Source organism: Plectropomus leopardus, chromosome 13 (genome assembly GCF_008729295.1).
Source record: "Plectropomus leopardus isolate mb chromosome 13, YSFRI_Pleo_2.0, whole genome shotgun sequence".
In the NCBI taxonomy this organism is placed as follows: domain Eukaryota; kingdom Metazoa; phylum Chordata; class Actinopteri; order Perciformes; family Serranidae; genus Plectropomus; species Plectropomus leopardus.
Window position 1 is genome coordinate 12,589,125 of NC_056475.1, and position 26,061 is coordinate 12,615,185.

General features: G+C 40.3%; 1 protein-coding gene across 1 annotated transcript in view; it reads right to left on the reverse strand.

Annotated features, from left to right (window-relative positions):
• jade2 (jade family PHD finger 2) overlaps positions 1-26,061 on the reverse strand; it is a 211,139-nt gene that overhangs the window by 177,372 nt on the left and 7,706 nt on the right. Inside the window, exon 2 of the mRNA XM_042499142.1 lies at positions 5,060-5,123. Coding sequence (XP_042355076.1) covers positions 5,060-5,123 — 64 coding nt within the window. The remainder of the gene's footprint in view (positions 1-5,059; positions 5,124-26,061) is intronic.

A 26,061-nucleotide genomic window follows, 5' to 3' on the forward strand; every position in this document is an offset into this window, starting at 1 on the left:
GTCCTCCACTCAGCTGTTCTGAGTGGTGGCGTCGAAGTGTACAACCAAGCAGCAGCCTCCGGGAGTGGAAAATGAAGCCAATGTGGAAGTAACAAAAACTGGAGTTCCACTAACGGCCACTTGAGGCTGGCTCCAAAAGCCAGACTGATACAAAAAAAAAAAAAATTCAACGGTTTAGGTCTCTATACCTAATTTCAACATTCATGACAACTGTATGATGGGGAACTTTTTTTTTTTTTTAATTTTTAGAACTCACCCATTTTATCAAGGCTTAAAGTTAAGCATAATTAAGGGAGTGGTTGCTTTGCACTACAGTCTATGGGTCAGATCCACCCCCCTTGCTCCTCCATAGCTCCTCTCTTTCGTTCAAATATGGTCATTTGTGGCGCCAAAACTCCAAGAAAGCAGCGGTCAAAATGCCAAACTCGAGGCTTAAAAATGGGAGTCCACAAACCAATGGGTGACATCACGTTGGCTATGTCTATTACTTATACAGTCTTTGGTACCACCTAGCAGACTATAGCTGGACACAATGTGAGCTCTATGTGCATGAGTTAGGGTTTGGCAGCTGGACGGGTTTATTAGCTACAGAGTGCACTGTCAGTAGTATTTTTGGGAGCAATTTCTGTCACTTTATTTCGCTAATTTAATGGTCTGCCTTTTGAAGAATAAGTAAAAGCCGATGTTCAGTGGGCAGAGCAACAGTAGCAAGAGTGGTGATTGCTGGAACAGTGGACTGAACAAAATGGTTTTGTTGAGTTTTATCTTGTTTGGGTCATGTTTGAATTAACTGTGTTTTGTAATGAGTCAACAAGGAAATTACGCTAGTTTAAACACTGGAAACCTGGATCAACATTATGCTTCTTGTGCTGCTTTCAGACACCTTTCACAAGTATTTAAACCTTTGAACCATGAGCAAATTGGTGACTTTTTTTCCTTCGAAATATGAGCTTAAAAAAAGCAGAAATGTTTCACAAATTGCAAGAAATTAGTGGATTTGGAAAATTACATTTTTTTTTTAAATTAGGGGAAAATGTCTACATGAAAGAAAAGCTAGGGAAAAAAACCCGTACCTGCACAAATATATCTTGACATATCACCCAACCCTAGTGTAAGAGACCCTGTCTGTATCCTTTGCAAGTAAATTGGGGCAGAAAGATTCTACACTGTCCAAGATAAACACATCAAAACCACAAAAAACACTGACACAGTGGGAGGGTTGGGGTGGCATTTTAAACAGGTGTGTCTATGTGTGCATCAGGCCGCTGTTGCATGAGTGTGCGCTCATTGTTTTAATATTTTAACACATCTCAATTTCTAAGACACCTGAACATCTGTGGGAGAATTTAGAGCGACGTGTTTGACAGCAGCACTCTCTCCACCTCCATCATCAAAACACCAAAGAGACTTGGAGGAACTCTGCCAAGAAGCAATGAAGCTGTTGTGGAGGCTCGAGGTGGAACAACATCTCACTAAGACACATTATGTTGCTTCTTTTCATTTGTCACAGATCTGTATATTCAGCAGGACTGTGTGCCAATCTGTCAGACATCTTAGAGTGCACTCATGCATCTGCACTCCACTAGAGAATGTGTGTGTGTCTGTGTGTTACAGGTTATATCCACACACCCCACGAGGCAGCTGCACCACATCATCACTGTGTGGCCAGATAACCAAACAGGCCACAGCGCAGGAGGAGGTTACCATCATGGCCGTGTGTTAATTAAAAGCCCCGCTTGGTGCACGGCAGGCAAAATTATCATGGGCATCCTTCAATTAGAAACCTGATAACCTTCAGTCAACAGATGCAGCTGGAGCCCACACTGCACTGGCCAGGGGAAGCTAACAGCTAACAGCTAATTATAAAGCAGTAGAGAGTGCAGCCTTCAGCACAGGGTGGCTCAGTCAGGTCTGAAAAAACAGCCTGTTAAACTTGCTGTAAAATAATTTATACATGCGGACCTGTGACCACAGAACAGTTAAACCTGTACGAGGTCAGACCAACCTCTGGCTGCAGTAAAACAGGTTTTCCAGCGTGAGTCACTACATCACCCAGAATTCATCTCCATAGATCTGAATTTTAAATGAGCTAAAAAGTTGTTTGTTTGTTTGTTTTTTTTCAAGGCAATGAGTTAGGACTCATCTTAGAAGCCTGCAGCTTTATTCTGAGAATTCATTTAACTTTCAAAAGCAACGTCTGACAAATGAACTGTTAAAAAAAATCCCTTTTCTATTATGAAGAGCCATTGAATTTTCCATTACACTCTAATAAAAGTTTGATTTTGTGTTGATTCCAGAGAAAGAAAATCTCAAATGAAAATATGTTATTCTGAAGTACAGAAAATGTGATAAAAGACAACTGAGAGTATATTTAATAATGCTTAATTTTGAGGCATCTAGCTGAGAAACTTGACTGTGAAACAATAGAAAAAACACTAATGTCTTTGGAAAAGCAAAAAAAAAAAATCTTGTTTGAAATGCAACAATCTTCGATAGTCAAAGAAGGCAGATTAAAGGAAAACTTCACCTGTAAAATGACAATATGTATATCAGTTACCACCACAATAAAAATAGAATAAATAGATAAATAAAATTGCACATATGCATAAATATATTGCCCGTTACATTCTCACTAAAAAATTACAATTTCAAATATATCAGTACAAACAGTCCTATGCGTGGCTTAGTAGCGTGTTTGAACTCTGCTCAGGTGGACCTCATACGCACATAAATGTCCAGGTACATTCAGGGTTCGCCACTCCGAGGCAAAAGTGTTATATATTTTAATGTTTTAGTGAAATTACATGTGTTTGAGAAGTTCTGAGCATACAACTGGATAAATGATACTTGGATTATACTGCAAAAGTTGTGTTAAAGTTAGTAAACAGATGTTTTGATATAGTTTTGCTGATGTTTAATGCAGTTCCTGTCCTCAATCTGTGACGAATGTTCACCTTTTTTTGGATTCTTTGTTCACCATAGAGGCATGTGAGAAAAGCAGAAATTCAAAGTAACACGCAGTGAGTAACGGAAGTACAAATTGTCATTTGGCATATTCAGTAATCTTTTAAGCCACTTGGCGCTGGTTTCTCTGGTTACATTCGATAAACTAATTCAGCATGCTTTCAAAACAATATCTTAAATCCTCAAAAGTTCAGCAGGGCTTTTAGACACAAAACCAAAAGTAAGGTTCACTCTTGCACTCGACAGTTTGTTTTCTAGTTCACTGATGTATCTATTTTTCTGTCTGTGCTGGCCTGACAGTGTCAGAGAAATGGCCAAACAAATATATTTGCTTGTTATTGTAAAATGCACGTTGCAAAATGCCAAGAATTAGTCATGTTGAACTGCCAAAAGCCAAGAAGAATGACATTTAAAATTAAATTAAAATTGCAAGCTGTCTTCAGTGACTAAATCTTTTTACTTGGTGGACAGTTATCAGCTGTGAAAGCCAAGTGTTCTTGTGTAACACTGTACCGCTCTTCAAAGACTGTTTATTATCAAACCGTTTTCCAGCAGAAGCTGCCAGTGTCTGTGATGTGTAAGACTGGCCAGATGTTCTCATAATCATGCAGTGTCTTCCCTCAGTCTGTCTGTCTCACAGACTGTATATAAAGACATAAACAGCCCAGGGGACATGAGTCTTCACACAGTCAGACTTTATATCCAGTCTTTGGTCTGTCTTTGGTTTTGTCATGACTGGATCTATCAGCCTGCACGTATCATATACTATAGGTTTATAAGTCAGCCTATTAACTGCACATACTTAACATTACTTCCAAAGCAAATGAGCCAGATTTGCAAATAAAATGGCACACAGCAAACGTGGGTTCTGATGAATTTGTGGCCTCATTCTGTGAGTATGAAGCATCTGATTTACAAAGGCAGGAGATCATTATGCTGTCAGCTCCTGGACTGCACTCACGACGGACGAGGCGCAGATCAGCTGAAGGATTTGTCACCAAGTTCAGAAAATAATATGACGCAGTGTGATCTTGCAAAATATTTATTTTACCACAGTGCAACTCCACCCAAGTTAAAGTGTCACTCATAAAATGGCAATATTAAAAATGTTATCAATTATGTAAAAGTTAAGACAGAGGAGATGCAAAAGGAAACCAGTTTGAGAAGCAGCTGATGTCTCACTGGAGTACAAAGGTAATTTTTTTTAAACTTTTTTTTTTCAACTAAATATCCTGTTTCCTGTGTATTTGCAAAAGATCAGATAGCATGTTTACTAATGATAATTGCTCTATTTTCTACTTTCTAAAACTGTTTTTATTTATGTAGGCCTATAATTGTATAAATGTATTTTCATATAAATGACTGAGTGCACATCTTTTAGAGCGCACTTACTCTCTATGTGTTGTAGCATTGATTTCTGAAAATAAATATTAATTCATATTTCTTTTCCCATTACAATTCTTTCTAAGTGTGTAAATCTCTGCACTGTCTTTAAACGCTTTTGCAGGGACAGAGAATTTTCAAAATCTCCAATATTTAATAATATATGACAAGATAAGATAAGATAATCCTCATCAGTCCCACAATGGGGAAAGTTGCATTGTTATAGCAGCAAGGTGTGTACAAGATAAATATTTAAAGAAAAGGATGCCAAATTCTGCAGTTAAAAATATCTACACAAACTGCACATGAAAATAATTGCACACTGTAATAATTGTACATTGCATAAAGCATCTTTAACCATGCTTTATGGCTACTTGGGCTATTTTTTCATATTTCTATTGTGGCTATGTTTAAAAAGGGGAAGTCTTAATGAGCAGAGGAGGCACAACAGTGAGACAGGAGGAAAGTCTATATGGAGAGTGAATACAAGAAATACCCTGCGGGAGTTGACTAAAACCAGGCAGCAGCTCACTGTACAACAGCAGCACAGGAACTCACTTTTCTGACACTTCCAGGTTTCTTACTTCCTAACACACACACACAAACACACACACACACACACACACGCACACACACACACACACACACACACACACACACACACACACACACACACTCCCTCCCCTTCACTGAATCTCTCTCTCCAACTTACTGTCTGTGGTGTCGGAGTCGTTGCTGCTCGTGGAGTATTTTCTCCTCTTCTTTTCGCTCTCCATCTGTCAGGGTGGCAGGCAGGGAGGGAGTGAGGGAGGGAGGGAGGGAGAAGGGGCGGTAAGAGAGAGAAAAATGACGAGTGAGAAGATGTTCACCATGAAAACACAAGTGTTAATGAAATAATGCCCTGATGGCACCAATCTGTCAGAGCGTCCAGCTGGCAGCCTGCCAGAATAAACTGACTTGATCACCGTCACATATTAGCACTTCGGACACGCCGGGAACTTCACAATGATACAGTTGTTCTGTTTCTTCACGTACAGTGGGAGTCCTTGCACATGTGGACTATGTATTCATCCGGCATTAGTGCTGCATTCATTGGGAACTATTGTACAAGACCCCTTTTATGCATCTGCTTTAATACTTAGTGCTTCTTTCTTTTTTATAATCGAGCAAAAAACAACCCAAACTTTTCTTGACTACCTGGCACTTTTTGAAGCTTTCAAGACCCCCTCCAGTTAAAATCACATTTTTAACCTTGTTAACATGTCCATATGGTGTTTTTTTTATATGCTACAAGACATATCATGAGCAAAAGAAGCAGTTAATCTCATAGCTGAGCATTTCCCAGGGTTCCCTGCAGCTTAAGGCAAGGTAGATTTACGACCTTTTTAATGCAATTTTCTAATCATCAAACTTGAAGGATAGTTTTATTTTGCCCAGATGTTTATTGTAACATAAAACATGACTTATGAAAAGAAAAAGTTGAATGAATGAATGAACATGTATTATTATAAAAGTATCTATTTAGTTTAACAACAGAAGTGGGAAAATTTCTGTCCAGTTTTCTGGGCCATTTTATGTTTCTCAATCTGCATGTGAGATTCCACTATTTGGATTTCCATCATGATGAGTTTCAGAAAAGGAATTTATTAAATCACTTAACAAAAAAATATATGTTACCAATTATTTTGACACTTTATAATGCATTGTCAGAAAAAAAATCAATTCATATAATCTTACTTCCAATGTCTGGGCATTTTTAAGACTTTTGAAAGATTGATTTAAATCAATTTAATACCATTTAAGGCCTTAATTTAACTTTTGAGACTTTTTAAGGATCTGTGGGGGAACCTGATTTCCCCCTTGGAACTGCAGGGTGCCTATGACTCAAAAACACAGATTCAGACAGCCAGAGTTTGTTACGTCACTCACGTAAGGAATCAATCTTGTAAACATGTGGGACGGGGCTTTCCACAATGCCATTGCTAAATGAGGTGAAGCCAGGTGTGGCTACGAATCATATTTTGCAAGTTCCTCTTTCAATCAACTTTCCAGAGCTGGCATGACAGGGTGTTTTTCATTATTATTATGTAATTTTATTGAAAAGAGATGAGTTTAGGGGTTTAGTTAACGCCTGGAGAAGAACTTAAAGCAGTACACAGAAGCTTTGTTTCTTTTTTTCCTGCCAACCTCATGAAATCCATCTTGATCTATATAGAATTGTTTTATTTTGTGCTATACGTAAAGGTTCTCAGTGCAGAAGGACCAACACAATTAAAACAACAGAGAGAGGGAACACATGCGAGTTAAGAAGTGATGTCTATGGGAAAAAGCAAAATTTGAAGTAACTTGCTTTTGTGGACTTTTCTGGAGTCTACATGCTTAAATGACCCTAAATTACACCCATTTTCCCAAAAGTGTGACAACATGCATGATGCACTCAATCCACAGTTTTCTAAAACTTTTTTGCTGAAGTATGAGTCTGACTTCAGAGCTGCAGAGGACAGAGGGGCATGAGAGAAGAGAGGAGGGAGAGCAATATAGGGGTGCAGGACATCTACTGTATCTTGGAGATAGACACAAAATCGGACTTAATTTTCTGTCAAGACAGCAGAGGGAGGAAAGAAGAAAGAGATGTTTAGACGAGACAAATAAAGGAGATGTTTCAGGCAAAGAGCTATCCAAGAAAGAGTCAGAGAGACAAAGGAGGAACGTCAGAAAGCAAGGACAGAGCGGGTCAGAGAGAAAAATGTCAGAAATAAATCAAACAGCGAAGAACTTGAAATCTGACTTTTCAGTTGGTAAAAAATGTTTTAAAAATATTGATTCATCAAATGAAAGCTGCAACAGCACTTCTTACATTTTCCAACAATCTGATTGATGAGTAGTTCTAATGGTAGAATCGGTATCTCCAAATCTCTACAAGTGGAGACATTTATAATGTCCCACAGTAAAAACCAGGGATACTCAACCTGCTTTGATTGGGGGCCACTTTTGCAAAATGACAGGAGGCCAGGGGCCAGTGTCTCTAGGATTTTAACATTTCTAGGACCTCAGGAAGTTTCTCGGATGTTAGGACATTTTTCAGATTTAAGGACATTTATCGGATTTTAGGACATTTCTAGGATTTTGGGGCATTTCCTGGATTTAAGGAGGTTTCCCAAGATTTTAGGATGTTTCTAGGATTTTAGGGCAATAGGGACATAGCCAGAACGTTCTTTGGGGGGTGCGGGGTTCATTTACTGGCACTTTTTTGATGAACAAGTTCTATTTTGATGCTGTTCTGTGCACTCTGGCACCGTGTGAATACTAAAAATTAATTAATTAATTAATTTAAAAAACAATTCCCAGTGTGAATCACTTTATTTTTAGCGTACATTAAATATGGTTGAGGGGCCACCTGGTTACCTATTGGGACCTAATTTAAGATTAAATAAATCATATCTGAAAAAACTATTATGATGAAAGTGTCCCTGACCAGTATTAAAGTGAAAAGAAAAAAGAAAAAATGCACATCAAAAGACTAAAAAAACACAGCCTAACATATTTTTTAATCCCTTGCCCTCGTCGTTTGAGGGTCGAAGGAAGAAAATATATAGAGCTCCACTAAGAGGAAAAAAAAGGAGGGCATGGGTCAAGAGAGTCTGAAAGAGAGAGAAATGAAGCAAAAGAGAGCAGCAGATAGAGTCAAGAAGTCAAAAGGAGGTTTTAGCGTACCGCTAGATCGAGGCAGGAAGGCTAAAAGAGGAGGAGGTGGGTTACAACCTTCAGTGTGCGGAACGGAGATTTATGTGGCCGTAAAACTGGGCTATTCCCTCTTATATGGGGCTCTTCCTGTACCCCGGCCTCCCGCCTGCCCTGCACACACTTAACTACTCTGACATTTATGCTGACAGAAAAACACAGCGCTTCCTCGCCGCCTCTGACTATTTCCATTCCTAAGTCCTGTCATCTTTACCCTTTCCCTTTTTCTCCTTTCACCTCCCCCCTTCCCATCTTCCCATCCTTACAATAACACGGGCACAGGGAGTCTGTGGACTAAGGTTAAGTACATTATTGACTTCCACAGCCTCTCTCTCGCCTCTCTCTCCATCTTTCTGCCTCTTCCACCATCTGTCTAGCTCTACCTCGTCTTCCTGCCTTTGAGGAGAGTGGTTAAGTACATCATTGACTTCCTCCAGCTACGTCTGTCTGACTTCAAGTCTGCACGCTTGGATCCATCTCAGGGTTTCCCCTCGCCTATTAAACTCTCAGGCGACCCACTTAAACCACACTCAGGGTACCAAAAGTTGTTGTTGTTTTAAAGAAGCCGAGTCCCTGACTACCCAAAGGAAAATGTGAACACTACAAAAAGATGTGACATAAATTAGTTGTGAGGATCCATTTGATACGCTGGCTTTCTAAACGAGTCACTTTACAAGTTGTTTGAAGCATTTACAAGACAACAGTGTATTCTGCGGCGGAAATGGCAAGGGGCTAAACCAAACACAGGGGACTGAATGTGAACTTCTCATTTGTGATTTCTCAAACCAGAAAGAAAAAGACAGTTTTGGCCAGAAACATTTACCCAGGTGTCTCCCACATATTTGGTAGCTATACCTGTGGCTGCAGCTGTGGAGGGTCATTTTTCATGATTAGTTTAACTGAGCGCGGCTCCGTCCATCCATCAACATGATAGCTTTGATTTGTTGCATTACATATAAGAAACTCCTACACTGTTATAAATGGAAAGGTCAGGTTTATGAAAAGCATTTATCATGAGCTGGGAGGCATTTGAATACCTCTAGAATGAAAAAAAAAAAAAAAAATAATATATTATATATATATATATATATATATATATATATATATATAGCTTGTGAGACAAGAGGATTCGCTGGGATAGCAATTTTAGCTAGTCCCACTGTTGCTCTGTGGATAATACGAGTCTCTTTTCTCCGATTACCCATCAGCGCAGCAACCTGGGTTCAATTCCCAGCTGCAGCGCTTCCAGCTTGGCGAAGAAACTCCATCAAATACATCTGACAGAGCTTGAGGGTGGGAAACCTGTAGAGCTGTAACGCTGGCTCCCAGAAGATGTCATAGATCAACAGCCAGGGAAGTGAAATACGTCTTTCTGACATGTCAGAGTTGGAAAAAAACAGATGTAAATGCTGAAATTCCATAAACCTCCACGTAGTAATTTATTGTGCATGCAGATTTGGCTGAAAAACACATGCAAACAGAGCTTTAACATTCTGGACTCTAATGGGTCTGACACACCAAGCCGACGGTCAGTTGTTGGTCAGTGTTCGGCCGTCATATATCATCTATCGCCCTAGTTTTTGCAGTGAGTCCCCGCAATTTTGGCACTTGTAAGCATCATGAATGTATTAAAAAAACCTGGATATGACCATGAAGGCAGGGCCCCATTCATTCCCATGAGAGCTGCTCAGTGAAGCATGAAGCAAAAACGCTCTATTTCCACAGTGATGAAAATACCTGAATCTTTCACATTATCGAATCCGTAGAGCATGCGCACTGTGCCTGAGTGGGTTTCTTTCACTGGCAGAACGACTGACTTCTGGTGAAGCGCTTTGCTAGCTCGAATGGCAATCAAATAATTTATTCTTGCAGCTCTTACTCCAAATTTTATCAAACTGAATGGATGAAATCCTGATAGTGAAAGGAATAATTTCACTGAGGTTTTGACGTTCATAAAAATGAGTCGATGGGGAAAAAGTCTTCCTGGACCCTACGGCATCATGTGGAGGACCCTGATGGTGTACATCTACTTTTGGCTGTAATGTAAAAATTGCTTTAAAGCCTGGCATGCTTCCTGGTGGTCCTGGGGACAGTTTCATCTCTGGTTTTTAATCGCCCTAAGATTTCACTGTGCAGGAAGCAGTGTTATGCCCACTTCCTGTTTACTTATTCTCACCATCATGCCGAAACAGGGCATCGAAACTAGTTTCCGAAACATTTCAGTCAAGTGCCTACTTTTATCGTTTGATATGATTTCAGTCCGAGTTTGAGAGACAGAGATCAGCTGTATACTCTTTGAGGTGGCAGGTGGTGGCGGCCAACTGCAGGCTGTAGTTCAAGCAACAGCCCAAGAGACGGCAAAATTACGTGATTTTCATAATTTGGAGTTTGCCAGGGGGTAAGGAGAATATCTCTGCACTAGTTAGATGGAGGAAAGTCTACCACAGTTCATCTACACATATTACCTGCATTGTTTTAATACACAGCTGGTTGAAAACCGTCGAAATATCCCTTTATGACTGGAGGAACTGACCATCAAATACTAATATTGTTGCTTGAAAAATCTCCATAAGTAAGGTTCAAGTGCTTTTAAATTGAATGAAAAGATAAATCCATTAAGTCTGCCAGCTTTGCATGCTTATATTCATAACTGGCAAAAATAATTACCTTAAGTGCATCATTCACCATCTCCTTTCTGTTCACCAAGGCCTCGTATTAGCTGCTGCTTGAAAACAGCATAATCGTTTTTATTTTTATGCACTGTAGACACTTACTTTAAAGCCAATTATTTCACAACAGGTTTTGCATTTAACAGATGGTTGACACTTGAGTTTGGAATAAAAACTTCTATTCAGTCAACCAGACTCTTGTCTTTGCAAAGGAGGGGGGAAGTTTTCACACTGACATATCAGAGAGCTTGTGGCTAGCTGCTGACATTTGGTTTTCATTCGGTTTGCTGACAATGCTAACCAGCCGTTGCTTGGTTAAGTGTGAAAACTTATTCCCTGTTGTGTGGAGACAGCCCTCAGTGATTCTCTCTATAATTTAGGTTTTTTTCTTTGTTACAGCAGCAGTTGGAGAATAATTTAAGTTTTGGTTCTACTTCTGTCCCGGTTTGATTCCACTTTCTGTGTTTTAGTTGTAAAACTGTTTTCGGAGTATGACTGTTATGATAAAAGCATGACTTTCAAGGAGGAGACAAACACTTGCATGATTGTATGTCGACACAGAGGGATAGACTGGACTGAATTACAAAGATTTCCTCTCAGTGTTGCACTGTTTCTTTTACATGCTGCCTCTTTTCTTGACAGTGAGAAACCATCACCAGCAGCCACTCTAACGAATTGTGGCTGCCAAAGTTGTTTAGTCTGCCAGCCACTTTCACAACAAAAAACAATGGCCTAGATGTACTATTTTACTGTGTAAATGGGAAATTAAAATTGTTTCCATTCCATTTATTGACTTTTTTTAAACTATGCTCTGGGTTTTCAACAGAATAACAATCTATGTGTGGCGGAGGCTGACAACAATTGAGGGCGAGGAGGTCAGCAAACTTACTGCTCTGTTTTGTTTTGTATTGTTTTTGTGTGTGTCCTTTTTTTGGTTATAGCAGTGTTGAAAACACCAGATCATAAAACACAAGTAGGGTGTCGGCAAATGATGTCAGGTATTAGAGCTGTACCAGACTCAGAATTCTGTCAGTCGAATCAGATTCAGCAGTTCAATACTAATAATCGATGATTCGTTTTAAAGTTTGAACGGGGCTGAGCGAGACATTTAGTGTGACAGCAGTATTCATGTGATATAGTAAACAAGCCAGTGGCACTAACGAGTGATCACAAATGCGCAACAGCATTTTATGCAGAGACGAGATGTCAAGCAAAAACCAGAGGCTGTATCACATTAACTTGCCATGAACTGCAAATTCACCACTTCTAAGCAGAAGACAGCATCCTCACAGAGATTTAAGGTGCAGAGTCTCTTCCTCCTCCATGCCGCTGCATCGTGTCCGCAACTGCTCGTACCAAAGAGTGTCGTGAAAGTCAAGAGCGCTCATTCCATAGCAAAATCGCTGAGTGCTTTTAAAGCCGGTGAAATGAACAGTTTGGTGGCATTTTCACTGCGCCTGGCATTCTGCTGCTCCGTCTGTGCCCAGAGTGTGCTCTGGACAGTATATATATATATTCCAATAATACTCCTACTGAATGGTACAGCTCCAAAAAAAATCAAAATCAATAAGTTATGGCAGATGTTTAAATCGCAGCAGGCAACCACAACTGAATGAATGTGTGGGAACCCCTGATGCTGACTAACTGATTTATGCAAAACATTATTGTCATGCATTTACGGGCCGTTGGTATCTTTAGGGACCAGATAAGGGGGTTCAGTGTCTCTATAACATGTAGTTGATATGGAGGCTGAACCTGTGATTGTAAGCTGACAGGACAGTCTCTTTAACCTTTTGTTCTAATGGCAGCCCGGTATTTCTGAATGCATATGTAAAGGGGAGAATCGCTGGCCCGTTAAAGTGAAAGAACTGGCGGTAATTGGAAATGTCACTGTATCTCCTTAAAACCACCCTCCCTTCATTTTTTTGGAGCAGGATCACCCAAAGCACGAGGCAGACTAACTGCTCTGCAAATGCCAAGAAAAGTCTCCAAGTTCATTTTCTCTCCCGTTCTTCTTTCCCTCCACCTGATATCCTTCTTTCTCCTTCCACTCTATCTCCCATCCTTAGTTTCAGAGTCTACTGTATGTCTCTCTGTCTCTCTTTCTCTCATGCAGTACAGACAACCCTGTCTCAATCAGTCCAGTGAACCAGAGCCCAGACTGTAGATTGAGATATTTCTTGTTCTCTGGAGAGATGGGGAGTGGATGAACGAGAAAAGGGGAGACGGGAAAGACTCACAAATGTACAACTTCATCTGAATCAGTCCAGTGAACCAGACTCCAGGTCTGCACTAGGTTACTTCCTGAACACGAAAGCAAAAGAAAGAGACAAAAAGAAAACACAAAGAGAGAAAGAGCAAGAGAGAGAGAGAGAGAGAGAGAGAGAGAGAGAGAGAGAGAGCAAAACAGTCTGTGACTGTCTGCTGTCTTGCCAAACAGCTATAACAGATGGTACAGGAATTGAATGCTTCTATCTCTGGAGCCAGAATTTAAATGCTTTAACTCACATCTTTTTATAATTGTACCATTTTTAATTTGACTTTTGACTTTGCTATTTGCCAAGACTGCTGACTGAAATAGCAAATCTACTTAAAACCACTTCTTTTACATTTGTTGTTCAAACCACTCCGTGTCAGGAAGGTCTTCCCTAAAAAAAAACTCTATAGCACACAGGAAGTGATATCAGCTGGCTTAATTCAAAAAGATGTATCCCGTAAGGAGAACAATGACAATGTAGCATTAGGCTTTAATTGCGCCACTGTTATCTGTGCAGATACAATAAAGCCATTAAGTTTAACAGGTCAAACATGAAATGTTTGTATAGTTGTCTTCCCTTTGAGTATCAACTTCCAAAAGAAAGCGTCCACAGCAGTCACATTAGAACTACACCTATACGCTATTACTGCCTATACATACAAAAATAGATCTGTTTATTTCAAATATGGCAACCATTATGTCCAAATACTTTCATGCATCCTTTATGTTGACAAAGACACATTCACATCATGGCACTAGAGGGCAGAGTCAAAAGTTTCTAACAACAATATAAAGGAGGTTGTAACAATGTACCTCTTAATGGAGGCACTGTTGATGATAGTGATGGTTTCTGAATCCATAAAATACATCACAATATTTAAAATTCCTTTCACATCATAACTGTTTGTTTCATTGTTTAAATATTTTCATCATGTCCTACAGTAATGTGTCACTTAACCTATGATACAATGCCCCCACAATTTCCAGTGGTACTGCTTCAATTCGTCCATATCGATAAGCCATCAAAAACTGTGCACAGAGGGCTCCACCTGTGTCCATATTTGTATCTAACATTGAGCATAAAGGAGCCTTTACATTATCTGGTAATAAAACACAAACACTAACTTCTACTTATACAAATCCGATACACAATATGAATGGACACAAACTTTTTTTTTTTTTTGCACACACTGAAGTGACCTCTTTCCACAGCCTCTTTTCAATACTACAATAAAAAACTGTATTGCATCATTATATACTGTTGTTTTGTATTGCAAGTCTTTGGTACAGTAGGGAGTGTGTAGCAAGAGACTGGACTTAGGCTGGACGGGTTTGACTTGTTATAAGATACTCCTGGATACTCCTAATCCTGGAGGCCAGGATAGTGGGTGATATGTTGAGATGTGCCACTTTGAGATGATCCTACAAGAATGTTGGGTTTGTTGTTTTTTGATCCATCTTTTGCCCATAAAACAAACTGCCTCAAGGGAAAAGCCAGCTGGCCAGTATCAAGGGAGGTTTACTAGCTAAGATTACTGTCATGCTAATGACGCAGATTGCAGTCCTGGATCCATGGATAAGTCAAACTTGTTCCCTACTCACACCAGGGAAACAGAGTGAAGCGACAAACATCCCACAACACAGAGAGGTTTTACACCACATTTCCAAAATGTCTTGCAGTGGCTTTATGCAACTTATGTTGATTGTGTGGGATTATATTTTTGTTCTGTGTATTAGATCTTATATATAAAGTTTCAACAGTATTCTGTTATGTTGCGTCATTATTCTGCATTATACAACAAAATGTTTGATAATAAATTATTCATTTAATTAATTTTTTTAAGTAAAAAAATGTCAAAAGGCCAGCTTCTTCTGTGTGAGTGTTTGCGGTTTCTCGTCTATGATAATGAATGGAGTATGTTTAGGTGATGGTGTTTTTTAGTTGGACAAAACAAGCAATTTGAAGACTTGAGAAACTAGAGAAAAGTTATCTTATGGACCAAACAACTTATCAGTTCATGGAGAAATAACAGGTTGATTAATCATTGTTGAAAACAATCTTTGGTTACATATCTAATCACACTGAAGTATTGCTGTATAACAGAAGGGCATTGTAAACTGCCTTGTCATACCATTGGTTTATTGTTACATCATGATCCCATACTGTACCAGCACTGTCTAAACCTGCACTTTGTCAGAGTCGAAGCAGGACAATAGCTGGAGGCAACCAACTGTCAGAGTCAATGTTGTACGAGGAGGCGAAGACTATAAAACAGAGAGAAATACAACCACATTGTGACATAATGTGGTTTTGGTTTGGCTGAACATTTCTGACAAATAAAAAATATGTCTCCTAGCTAAACGAAGGAAGTCATGAATTTTGGAAAGGAGCAGAGAGAAAGGAGAGAATCACAAATCAATACAGGAGTGAGGAGACAGATCAATCAAAAGAGGAACAAAGAATAATACCGCAAAAGATGGAGAATGACAGAAAGTTGAGTTAAACTGACAAACTATTGTATATAATGCTAAGAAACATAAACAAATCAAAGAAAGACTGCAGGAAACGGACAGAAGAGCTCCCCTAATCGCCACAAAAAACAAAATTATATTTCAGAAATTTAAAGTATATATAACAAGCTGTTATATGCACAACACACAAAAAAACACCTTAAACTTTAAACTCCCTACACCCTGTTGTAATCACCATGCTAAATTAAGCCGAACTAGCTTTGCAAATGAGCTCATTAATTTAAATAATAAGCTGATGTTGTGAATATGAACTATGTGTCTTAAAGCAACTAGCAGAAACTCTTTCAACAAAATTAGTTTTTCCTTGTCAATGTGCAAATTTAATAAGGGAACTATAACTAATAAGGAACCTGGAGTGCAAGTATAAAGTTTGTCTAACATCACGTGACGTGTTGCTCCCGAGGATGTGTACACACACAGACAAGCAGACGCCACCATGGGGACACATTGTCTCCCGCCCAACGTGATTGCTGTAGTGGGTATAAAAATAGCAGAATCGTGCGTGCAGACGTATAGAATTTGTACATGCATCGGCAAATATACAAACACATGAAAACACTCCCATTGTAACAGTTGTCACACTATCCGCTGCCCTGTGGCCAAGCTATGTTACATTAAAGAGCTATGTGACTGTGGCTGTGGAGTCCTTTTCATGCATGGCTCACATCAGCCAGGGGGCAAAGAATGGCAGCCAGACAATGCACAGTGTACACACACTCCCACACACGCTCACATGTACAAACAAAACAGAGGAAATGGCCAACAGTGCGGCTAATAACTGAACCAGCAGGATTTGGTGTGATTGATCCGGAGGTAATCATCAGTCTGCTGAGGGTGAAGAAGTAAACATCAGCTAAGAATGCTTCACTTCTCAGTGTTTAAGGGCCACTCAATTTGTAATCCAAATTAATCCAGATTAGTTAAATGCAATCTAGTGTAGTCTAGATTACTTGAGCATAGTCCATCAGTATTTACTTTTAAAAGATCTGCACACTCACACAGTTGTTTTCTAATTACTCTGGCTGGCGGCACTCATAGAAAAGTTAAAAGTAGATGGAGCTTCATCACATGTAACAGTAAGAATAATAACGGGGTAAATTGCCCTAATGAGTTCAACAAGTCCAACAATCAAGCCCAGTCTGTACACACCCACAGAGTCTTGACAAGATGTAGCAACACACGTGTAACACCTGTTTTAGTGGATTAAGGGTGTGTAAGGGTTTTCATCATGTGGATAATTAACACTGTGAATTAAATCAGAAAAATTCAGTCAAATCAAACCATAACCTAGCGGGAACATATCCAAACCCAAACAGAGACAATCGGACTGAATATCTAAAACTCAAACCGAAAATCCAAACCTTGCTCAGACTGCTCATGTCCTGTTGGGTTTAGACAGCAGCCTCCAGCTCTCATTTTAATTCTATCAGCTGGTGTGAGCCACATTTTCTGTGCATAGTTTAGTGTCAGCCCAAAACATTTACAATAAGACAAACAGTGAAAAGGTTGACTAATGCATGCTGGGAAAGCTGAAGTCGCCTGGGGAGCTAATTAATTGGCTGACTATGACACTGCCGAGAGCACCATGTCTGACTGAGCGTTTAAAGGGGACATTTCTCTGAAATGTGCAACAGAGCAGGCCTGAAAAAACAGCCGTATCTGGACACCTAACTGCAGGTGGGAGAGAAAATCATGTGTCAGCTATTTTACCAGTTCACAAGATCTGTAACGCGCCTTCGTGCTATTAAAGTCGGGTAAGCTTCAGCACAGAAACCCAGTTTGGATTCCGGCTGGAAAAAGTGGGGTGAAAGCAGCCATTTCTGCTCAAAGACTAATAGTGTATAGTTGATACTGTTTGAGGGTGTGCTCACACTCACAGCGTGTTCATAGCAGCTTATTCACACTCTGGAGCATTTCTTCCTTTTAGTATTGCTCATTTGGGCAGGTGAGAACAATGCCAGTCAAGCTGAGAGAACCTGCACTCAGTAATCCAAAAAGTGGTTAAAAAAAAAACAACACAATCCAGTCCTCTGACAAACCCTCTGGTTTCACTGGATAGGAGATCAAGTTTCTTCACACTGAACCAGCTAAAGCCCCACTTGACTTGTGTTCAAAAACGTGTAGCAAATATGTTGTATAGAAAAGTGTGAATACCATTTTTTTTAAAAGTCACAAAAAATACATGGGATTTGCATGTAGTTATCTGCCGGTGCAGATGAACAGACAGAATATGACAGCAGCAATCACCGTATACATGACTGTAGTTGTCACTCAAACGTTTCCACGGCAATGAGTCTAACAGACTCAAGGCCTGCCTGTCAGCGGCTTGCAGCGCCTACCCTCGCAGACTGATGATGACAGAGAACACGTCATAGTACCTATGACTAAAGTCCACGAGGGCTTAATGTGTGCAAGCACAGGCTTCAAACTTTTCAAAACTGAAAAGGTTTGGACGTTTGGGAACATTTGTGGAAACTTCAGAGCCTGGAAGCTATAGGCAACAAACCGACTCTTATTAATTCGATTTAGGCCCTTGAAGGTATTGATGTTTCTCTTGGTGGATGGTGGTATGGTGGTTTACTACCCATGCCAGATCCCCAATTACAGGCCCAATTAAAATCTTTTTTACTGGACTTAACAGTACCCCACGAGGTATTCTACACACAGTGTTATGGGTTTGTGCATGATGAAAGGTACTGCATGATTTTTTGCATGAAGTGTATAAACTAAACACAGAGTAGAAAACACAGTGATGGGAAGGTTAATTCATATGATCCAACGGTCAATCTGCAGATTTCCCACACATTCGTTTATTTGTGGCGGCCTGCCACGATGACAAGTGACATGATAAACATGATTACAGTATACAGCAGAGAAAGTAACAGATTTAGCACTTCAGCTAATGCAGCCATTCAAGCTTCATCTGGATCATTATCAAGGGAGCAGGTGCCACTGTAGGAGATTATGAGAAATTAAGTGTCGCTGTTCGGTTTTAAAACATCTTGGCAGCAGCATACAGTCTATCTAAGGCAAGAATAAATGTATATAAAGTACTGTTCTTCGGCTCCATCAAACCTGCCTATTAAACTGTGTGACTGGGGGTGTGTCATATTATCATTTCTTCAGATTTTCTGTTTATTACGTCACTTTCCGATGAATCCATTGATTGTTTGATCTATGTGATGCCTACAGTCTAAAACCCTTAAGATATCCCACCTACAACAATACTAAACTAAGAAAAGCAGCAAATACTCACATTAAAAAAGCTGGAGCCAGCTAATGTTTGGTGGTTTTGCTCTATAAATTACTTAATCTATTATCAGAACTGTTAGCAATTAACTGCCTGTTGATTGACTAACGGATTCAGCGCTGAACTGGCATTACATTCAACCATTCTATCAATCAATGCTCGAGCGCAGGAAACAGACATATATTTGTAGAAATATGCTAAAGATGATTCAAATTAACGATCTGGTCTCTTCTGAATGAAAACGACAGGATGTTTGCTGGACTTTTTGTCTGTCTGTCTTCAAGCTTCCAAATCCGTCTGACTGGCTGCGTCCCATTTGTCATTCTGTCCATCCGTCTGTCTGCCTGTAAGCTTGCCATCTGTCTCTCTGTCTGTCTGACTGCTTGACTCTTTGCCTCTCTGCCCATCTACCCATTTGCCTGCCATCTGTTTGTCTGTCTGCAACTATGTCACCCCTCTGCTTGGCTGCCTGTCTGTCCGTCCGTCCGTCTGTCTCTCCTCTAGATGACAGTGCATTTACTTCAGCAGAAACACTGTTGTGGTTTTTCAGCACTTTGCAGCACTTAAGGTCAGCACACTACAACGGTTGCCATGATGGTGATCTATTATTAAGAGACTGAAGCTGCAGAGACCCAGCAGGCAACACACACACACACACACATACACAGTGCTCTCTCGAGATGAGTAGGCAGTCTGGCTGTCAGGACATTAAGTGACTGCTTGAACATCTGGACACACACACACACACACACACACACACACACACACACACACACAAAGACATAAAGATACATATTTGTTTTTTTTAATGTATAAAGCATTTAAAAATTGTCTGAATAAGGCAAAACCATGAAGGTGCAGGCTTGCACACACACGAACACACACACACACACACACACACACACACACACACACACACACACACAGATACACACACACAATGACACGAGCATCACCAACAATCTGCGGAAATGAAACTATTTACCAATCAGTGTGCGCACACACACACACAAACAAAAATGTCCGGTGCTCAGAGCTCCTTGAAGAGCCAGAGGTCAGTCAGTTTGATAAAGAATCCTTGCATATAAATTGCTTCATAACAAGCCATCTCTCTGAGGCAGAGCTGCGTGTGTGTGCGTGTGAGTATGTTTTCCAGGAAGGAGGTTTGTATTTCAGTGCATTTATTATGGGTTTTTATTTGTGAGCCAATGTGTGTGTCTTTTTTTAAGGGATGTCATTTTTGGTTCGGTTTGGTTTCATTAGCCCGGCACCCATTAATCAGTAACTTATAGTTTTTCTTTTTAAGAAACAAAAGCAAAAGTGGTATTTCCTTTAGTCCAGCACTCTATTAACTCAATGAGCTTTAATGCTGCATTTTTAAGTCCTATCTATTTTAAGGTGGAGAATTTTTGTGTTTTGTGATGTAAATGTCCTGCCGATAAACAACTGACCAGTCCTGTTAACATGTCACACGCCATCCCTTTTGCAAGATAACATTGCTGTGAAAACATGGTGGCCAATCTTCAGTCTCACCCAATAAGTTAACAGCTTCCATTGGAAAATAGATAGACTTACACTTGTATAGCACTTTTTTTCAACCAATCAAAGCACTTTCACACTACGACTCACATTTACCCATTCACACACGTATTCATACACTGGTAGCCAAGGCTACCATACAAGGTGCCACCTGATACTGAGTTTTTTTTATACATTCATTCACAATCATACACCGATGACAGCCATCAGGAGGGGTTCAGTATCTGCCGAGGATACCTCGACATGTAGACTGAAGCCTTGCTGGAGGAGCCCAGGATCAAACTGCCAACCCTCCGATTAGCAGACGATCTGCTCTATCTCCTGAATCACAGCCGCCCATTGTTAACTATGTTAGCACCACTAGCCATGCTGATTCTGCTAACAATGCTGACATAGCTAACAGTGGCTAACAATACTAAAGGGGGTGTGCAGCTCAAAAGTGAGCCACTTACTCACCGCGGTGACCTGGGTGACCAAAAAATGAAATCAAAGGCAAGACATCTGCAGCACAAAACATTCAAATTTCACCTCCTCTAAATGGATAGCTCTTTGAAATGCAGGTCTAAGGCTCACTGAGTCAATGGAGCGAGGGACTTATGGGAAAGGTCTTAACTAACTAATCATTTAGCATTTTCATGCGTAGTGCAGTAAATTGAAGAGTAGCAAAATTGATCTGTAGACCATGCAGACAAACCAACATACATAACCAGTAAAAAATTATTTTTGGCTGTTAACCGATTTTAACCGTTGACATCCATGGTCTCTTTCTTTCTCTATGATCCCGATGTTTGTGTGTGTGTGTGTGTGTGTGTGTGTGTTGACTGAATTCAGTAAAACCTGCATGGGGAACAAAACCCCTAAAAAAAGCCTTTGGCAACAACCAACCAGGGAAATGCAGAGCTGCTCTCCCTTCTCTGTTTCTTTCTTGCTTTCTTCCCATCATTCACTCTTTCACCTTCAACCTCACACTGCCTCCCTTATCATCTCTTTCCATCACCATATCTCTCCTTCGCTGCTACTCTCTACATCCTGCAGTCATCTATCCGTCCATCATTTCTGCCTCTCCCTCTCTCTCACCTGTCCTTCCTCTTCCTCCCTGTTTGTTCTCATCTCACTTTCTGACACTGAATATTTCCTCTTCTTCATGAGGAAAAATGACAGGAAGGATGAGATGAGATGGACAGGCGTGTTTGTGTGTGTGTTGTGTGCCCTCGCCTGTGCAGTGTTAATGCTGTGTGTACAAGCAAGACAGCTACAGCTTGAAGGCATGCAGGGAAGACTGCAACACAAACACATACACACACGTCCAAGTCTATATTCACTCACTTTCCTTCAGTCTCCTCCCAAGCCTATCTCCCACACACACACACACACACACACACACACACACACACACACTCACACAAAAAGCTATTTTTGGACAGAGCCGCTTGAGAAAAGGTAGGCAAAAGAGAGAGGTTCACACCAACGAGTTTGACAGGTATAGAGAGGAAGAGCAACCAAAAAAGAGAATCAAAAAGATTTATAAAGTGAGGTTGGGAGACCAGTAAGAGAAAAGGCAGAGGAAGAAAGAGAACAGAGAGACAGTGAGAAAAAGACAAAGAAAGACAGATGAGAGAGAAGGAGAGAAACAGAGATGGGGAGAAATAGGGCAACTATTATGAATGAGCTGAAAGAATCAAAATGTCACAGTGGGTGTGTGTGTGCAGCTTGGAATTTGTGTGTGTACAAACGTGTGATGTTGGGTATCAAGTATTTACCCCAACATCAAACACATGTGTGAGCGCGCACGCACACACACACACACAGTAAAGATGTATGCGCTTGCTAAGAAAAAAAGAAAGGAAGAAAAAAATACATCTGACACACATCACACACATCAAACATCCTCATCAGCGCCATGCTAACAGGTGTGCAAGAAGGAAGACAGCAACCTACTCACATAGCCAGACATGAAAGCTCAAAACACACACACACACATTTCCATTGCTCAGTCTATGGATAAAATAGGCAGAAATCATCCTTCAACATCCTGTCATTTCAAGAGAAAGAGGCAACTGGAAACTGCTCTCAGTTGAATACCAGGTTTATGATTTAGACGACTGAAGAGCTGCATTTTACATCAACTCACTTCTACTGCACCATTAAATGTGCTGGTGTGATCAGTCTATGGAGTGATTAGTCTATTGACAGTAAATTAACATCAAATTATTTGGATACTTGATTGATCACATAAGTCATTTATCAAGCAAAAATGGCAAATATTTGCAGGTTCCTGTTTCTACATCTTGAGGATTTGATGCTTTTCTCCGTCGAGCAGCAATGGCTCTGTGGATGGCAATTTAAGTATGTCACTTTAATCCAGACTTAAATATTTTAACACCTATTAGACAAACTGCCATGACATTTTGTACAAACATTTGTGGGTCCAAAAGGATCAAGCTTGCAGATTTTTGTGATCATCTGTCTTTTCTTACTAATGCCGACAGCAGGTTGACAGTTTTGGTTTTTCAGTGAAATATGTCAACATCTATTGGAGGGACTGCCATTAAATTGGGTAATTTTGCTGACTTTTCATCTAGTGCCATCATCAGGTCAAAATGTTCATTTGTGCAGTACTTTGGTATATGATTATACTGAGAACCAGACATATCTGGTCCACCCCCCCATTCAGACAGATTTCCAGCAGACCTGGTCTAGGGCCAATCAAAACCATTCATCCAATATGGGGAGTGTTTCAGACACTGACTGAACACCTGCAGAGCCTTTCTGCTCTATGCAATATATGTGATATTTGACTTGCATACCCTTGCTTGGAGAAAGGCATTTTTGAAGACAAACATGATGGCTTGAGGGACAAAACTTCTAGATGTAGTGAAGTTTTTCAGTCCTCTATCTCACATACACCGGTGTCCTAAAATCAATAATGTGAACAAACATATTCTGAGTAGAAAATGACAGAAGACCAAAGCTGCTCTGCTAACTGTTCTTCTCATTATGCAGTTAGTGTAGACACTGTGTTGTTGGACTGTTGGTCAGATTAAAACGAGCAATTTAAGGATGTTTCTTTGGGCTCCAAGACTTGACAAAACTTGTGATTGTGACAGTTTTTCAAAATTTTATTCACACTGGAGAGACCAAACAAAGAATCAAGCAAAAAAATTGACTGATAAAAAAATAATGAAAGCAATCATAAGTTGCAGCCCCAACTATTGTTAAACTTTATACTCCTGCAGTGAAAAAAGTACACTCTGCTTTCAGGATATTTGAAAAACAAGAACTGAAAGCCTTGAAAGAAAAGCAGAATAAAGCCGATCGCCGCTGGACCCTTGATTGAATACATTTCTGAGTGAAATTCATTATGAGTTGCTGAGCATCGGAGCCCACTGACGCAGTGAGAGCTGCAACAAAAAGGTGGAAAACCACAAATAACCCTGAAGTACAAAAACCAAAGCGTACAACTGTGCTCAACTTCTCAGCCTGCAACTTTAATGTTGTGCTCACAACCTAACTCGATAACACGCCAACATCTCCTGACTGACTGGAAGCCTCAGAGCCACTTAAGATCTGCCATGAGTCACTCTCTGATGCGGCTATCAGCATCACCATTCCCATCAGCCCTCTCCCCTGTGCCCCCCCCCCCACTAAACACTCCCCGGGGATCCTTCAGACGGAATAAAGCTCTCTTTTTATGTCAAATAGTGAAAAATACTGTCTCCCTAAAGTGAATTAGTTTTTTGTGTTGCTCTCAGGGGAGCAAAGCTACCCTAAGTGAAGTGTAAAATAACAAAGAAAGAAATAAAGGCACCCCTCTAGCTGTAGCATGTTTTAAATGAGGAACAGTAACAACGCTAGCCTGGTCCTTTAGGGAACTGAAAGATATTGGAGATTATCCTCAAATGAAACATCTTGCACATTTGAGTGTTTCCCCACAGGTACCCTATTTTGGGAGGGGCAAGTTTTAGACAAATTGTGTAACCCTTTTCACGATCTATTGATGAAATGTTCAGAGGTGATGTGTGAATGGGAGCAGGGATCAATATTCAGGGAAATTTGTAATGCCAATTTCCCACCTCAAGACCTAGTAACATTTTAAGAAAAGTTTGTACAGATGTGTTGTGATAGGGTTGGATATATTTCAACAATTCAGATTCTTCTTATCGGCATAAAAAACAAAATTTATCGCTTTGTTCAACGTTGTCCACTCCACAAAGAGTGCCTTTGCATAGTTTTTTCAGAAACTGATATGCATAACAGCAATTTTTGTTTTTAAGTGTACCTGATGCATGGTATTTTGGATTTGGCTCTATTTTGGAATCGAGTTTCAGTTCCCAAACATAGTTGTGAATCAAAGCTGTAACATTGGAAGGACATGTACATTAAGGGTTACATCCATCTGACAAAAGATGCTTTGATCAGGAGCGAGCAAACCAATCAAAAGACTCTTGTTTACACTTAAGGATTTATGCCGATGCTTTCTTGATGATTTGATAACTAAAAAGCAATTAAAGGTCTTTCATTTGCATGTGTCAGATGACACATCATACAAAGAGGTTATGCATACCTATCCATATCCATATGGCCTTAATGCTTCTTTTTGTTACACTCGGAGGAAACATAATAGGACAATTACTTTTACAGTGGCTGACATTCAATATTTTGTGTGCTTTTGAGTGCTGAGCATAAAGAGCAAGGATTGTCTCAACAGTGAACTGTGAACTTCAGAAACTTAATAAGTAAATAACAAGTTGAGTAGATGGCTGTAGGGAGGGACGTGTGAAGGGTTGAAGGGTTGAACTGATATCAGGACACACACACACACACACACACACACACACACACACAAACACACACACAGCATATAATTGTGCACAATATGGACACACACATGCGGTATCCACACCAAGTAAAGAGGCGTCGGGCCAAACAAATGAGCCACAGAAATCAAATAGATTTCCTTTATCACCTTGCTGGCTCCAGCCACCAGAACATTAACACAATATTTATTGATGCTGCCACTGCTCCTGCTGCTGCCGCTGCATCATGGGAGCAGGAATGAGAGAGTGGAAAACAGAAGAGAGTGAGAGAGACACAGAGAGAGAGAGCGAGGAGGAGGAAGAAATGAATAAAAATGAAAAAAAGAAGAAGAGGCTGAGGTCCAAATAATTTTCCAACTAAGCCTCCCGCTCTGTCTCCTGAAATCTGCTGACAAACAATGAAGGAGGTGAGTCGGAGCCAGCGAGGCTGGGGCCCTGCCAAAAACCCAGGAGGAGAGAGTGCAAAAAGGGGAGGACAGGTGGGAGGGAGGGGAGGGAGGGAGAGAAAAAGAATCACAGAGAGAGATGGAGGATTGATCCATCGCTCCCGTCTCCACTGCCATCAGGAGTTCATTAGCTCCTGGAAGAGAGTGAAGGGGGGATGAAAAGGATGGAGAGATGGAGGATCAGCACTCTGCCCTTCACTCCCAGCAACCCCTGACTACCACCTCCCTGTTTATCTACCTGCACCTCCACCTCCCCCGCCCCTCCTTTCATCCTCCTTTCCTCTGCCTTCTGTCCCCGCTGGCTTCGTCTTCCCTATTTTCTCATTTGTTTACTTTATTTATTTATTAATTGCAAACTTTTTCTCTATGATTTAAGTTGATTTTCAATATAAAAAAGAAAGAAGAAAGAGCTAAGCTCTCCTGCCTTCACTTATGCATTTTTATATATTTGATGATTTCAAAT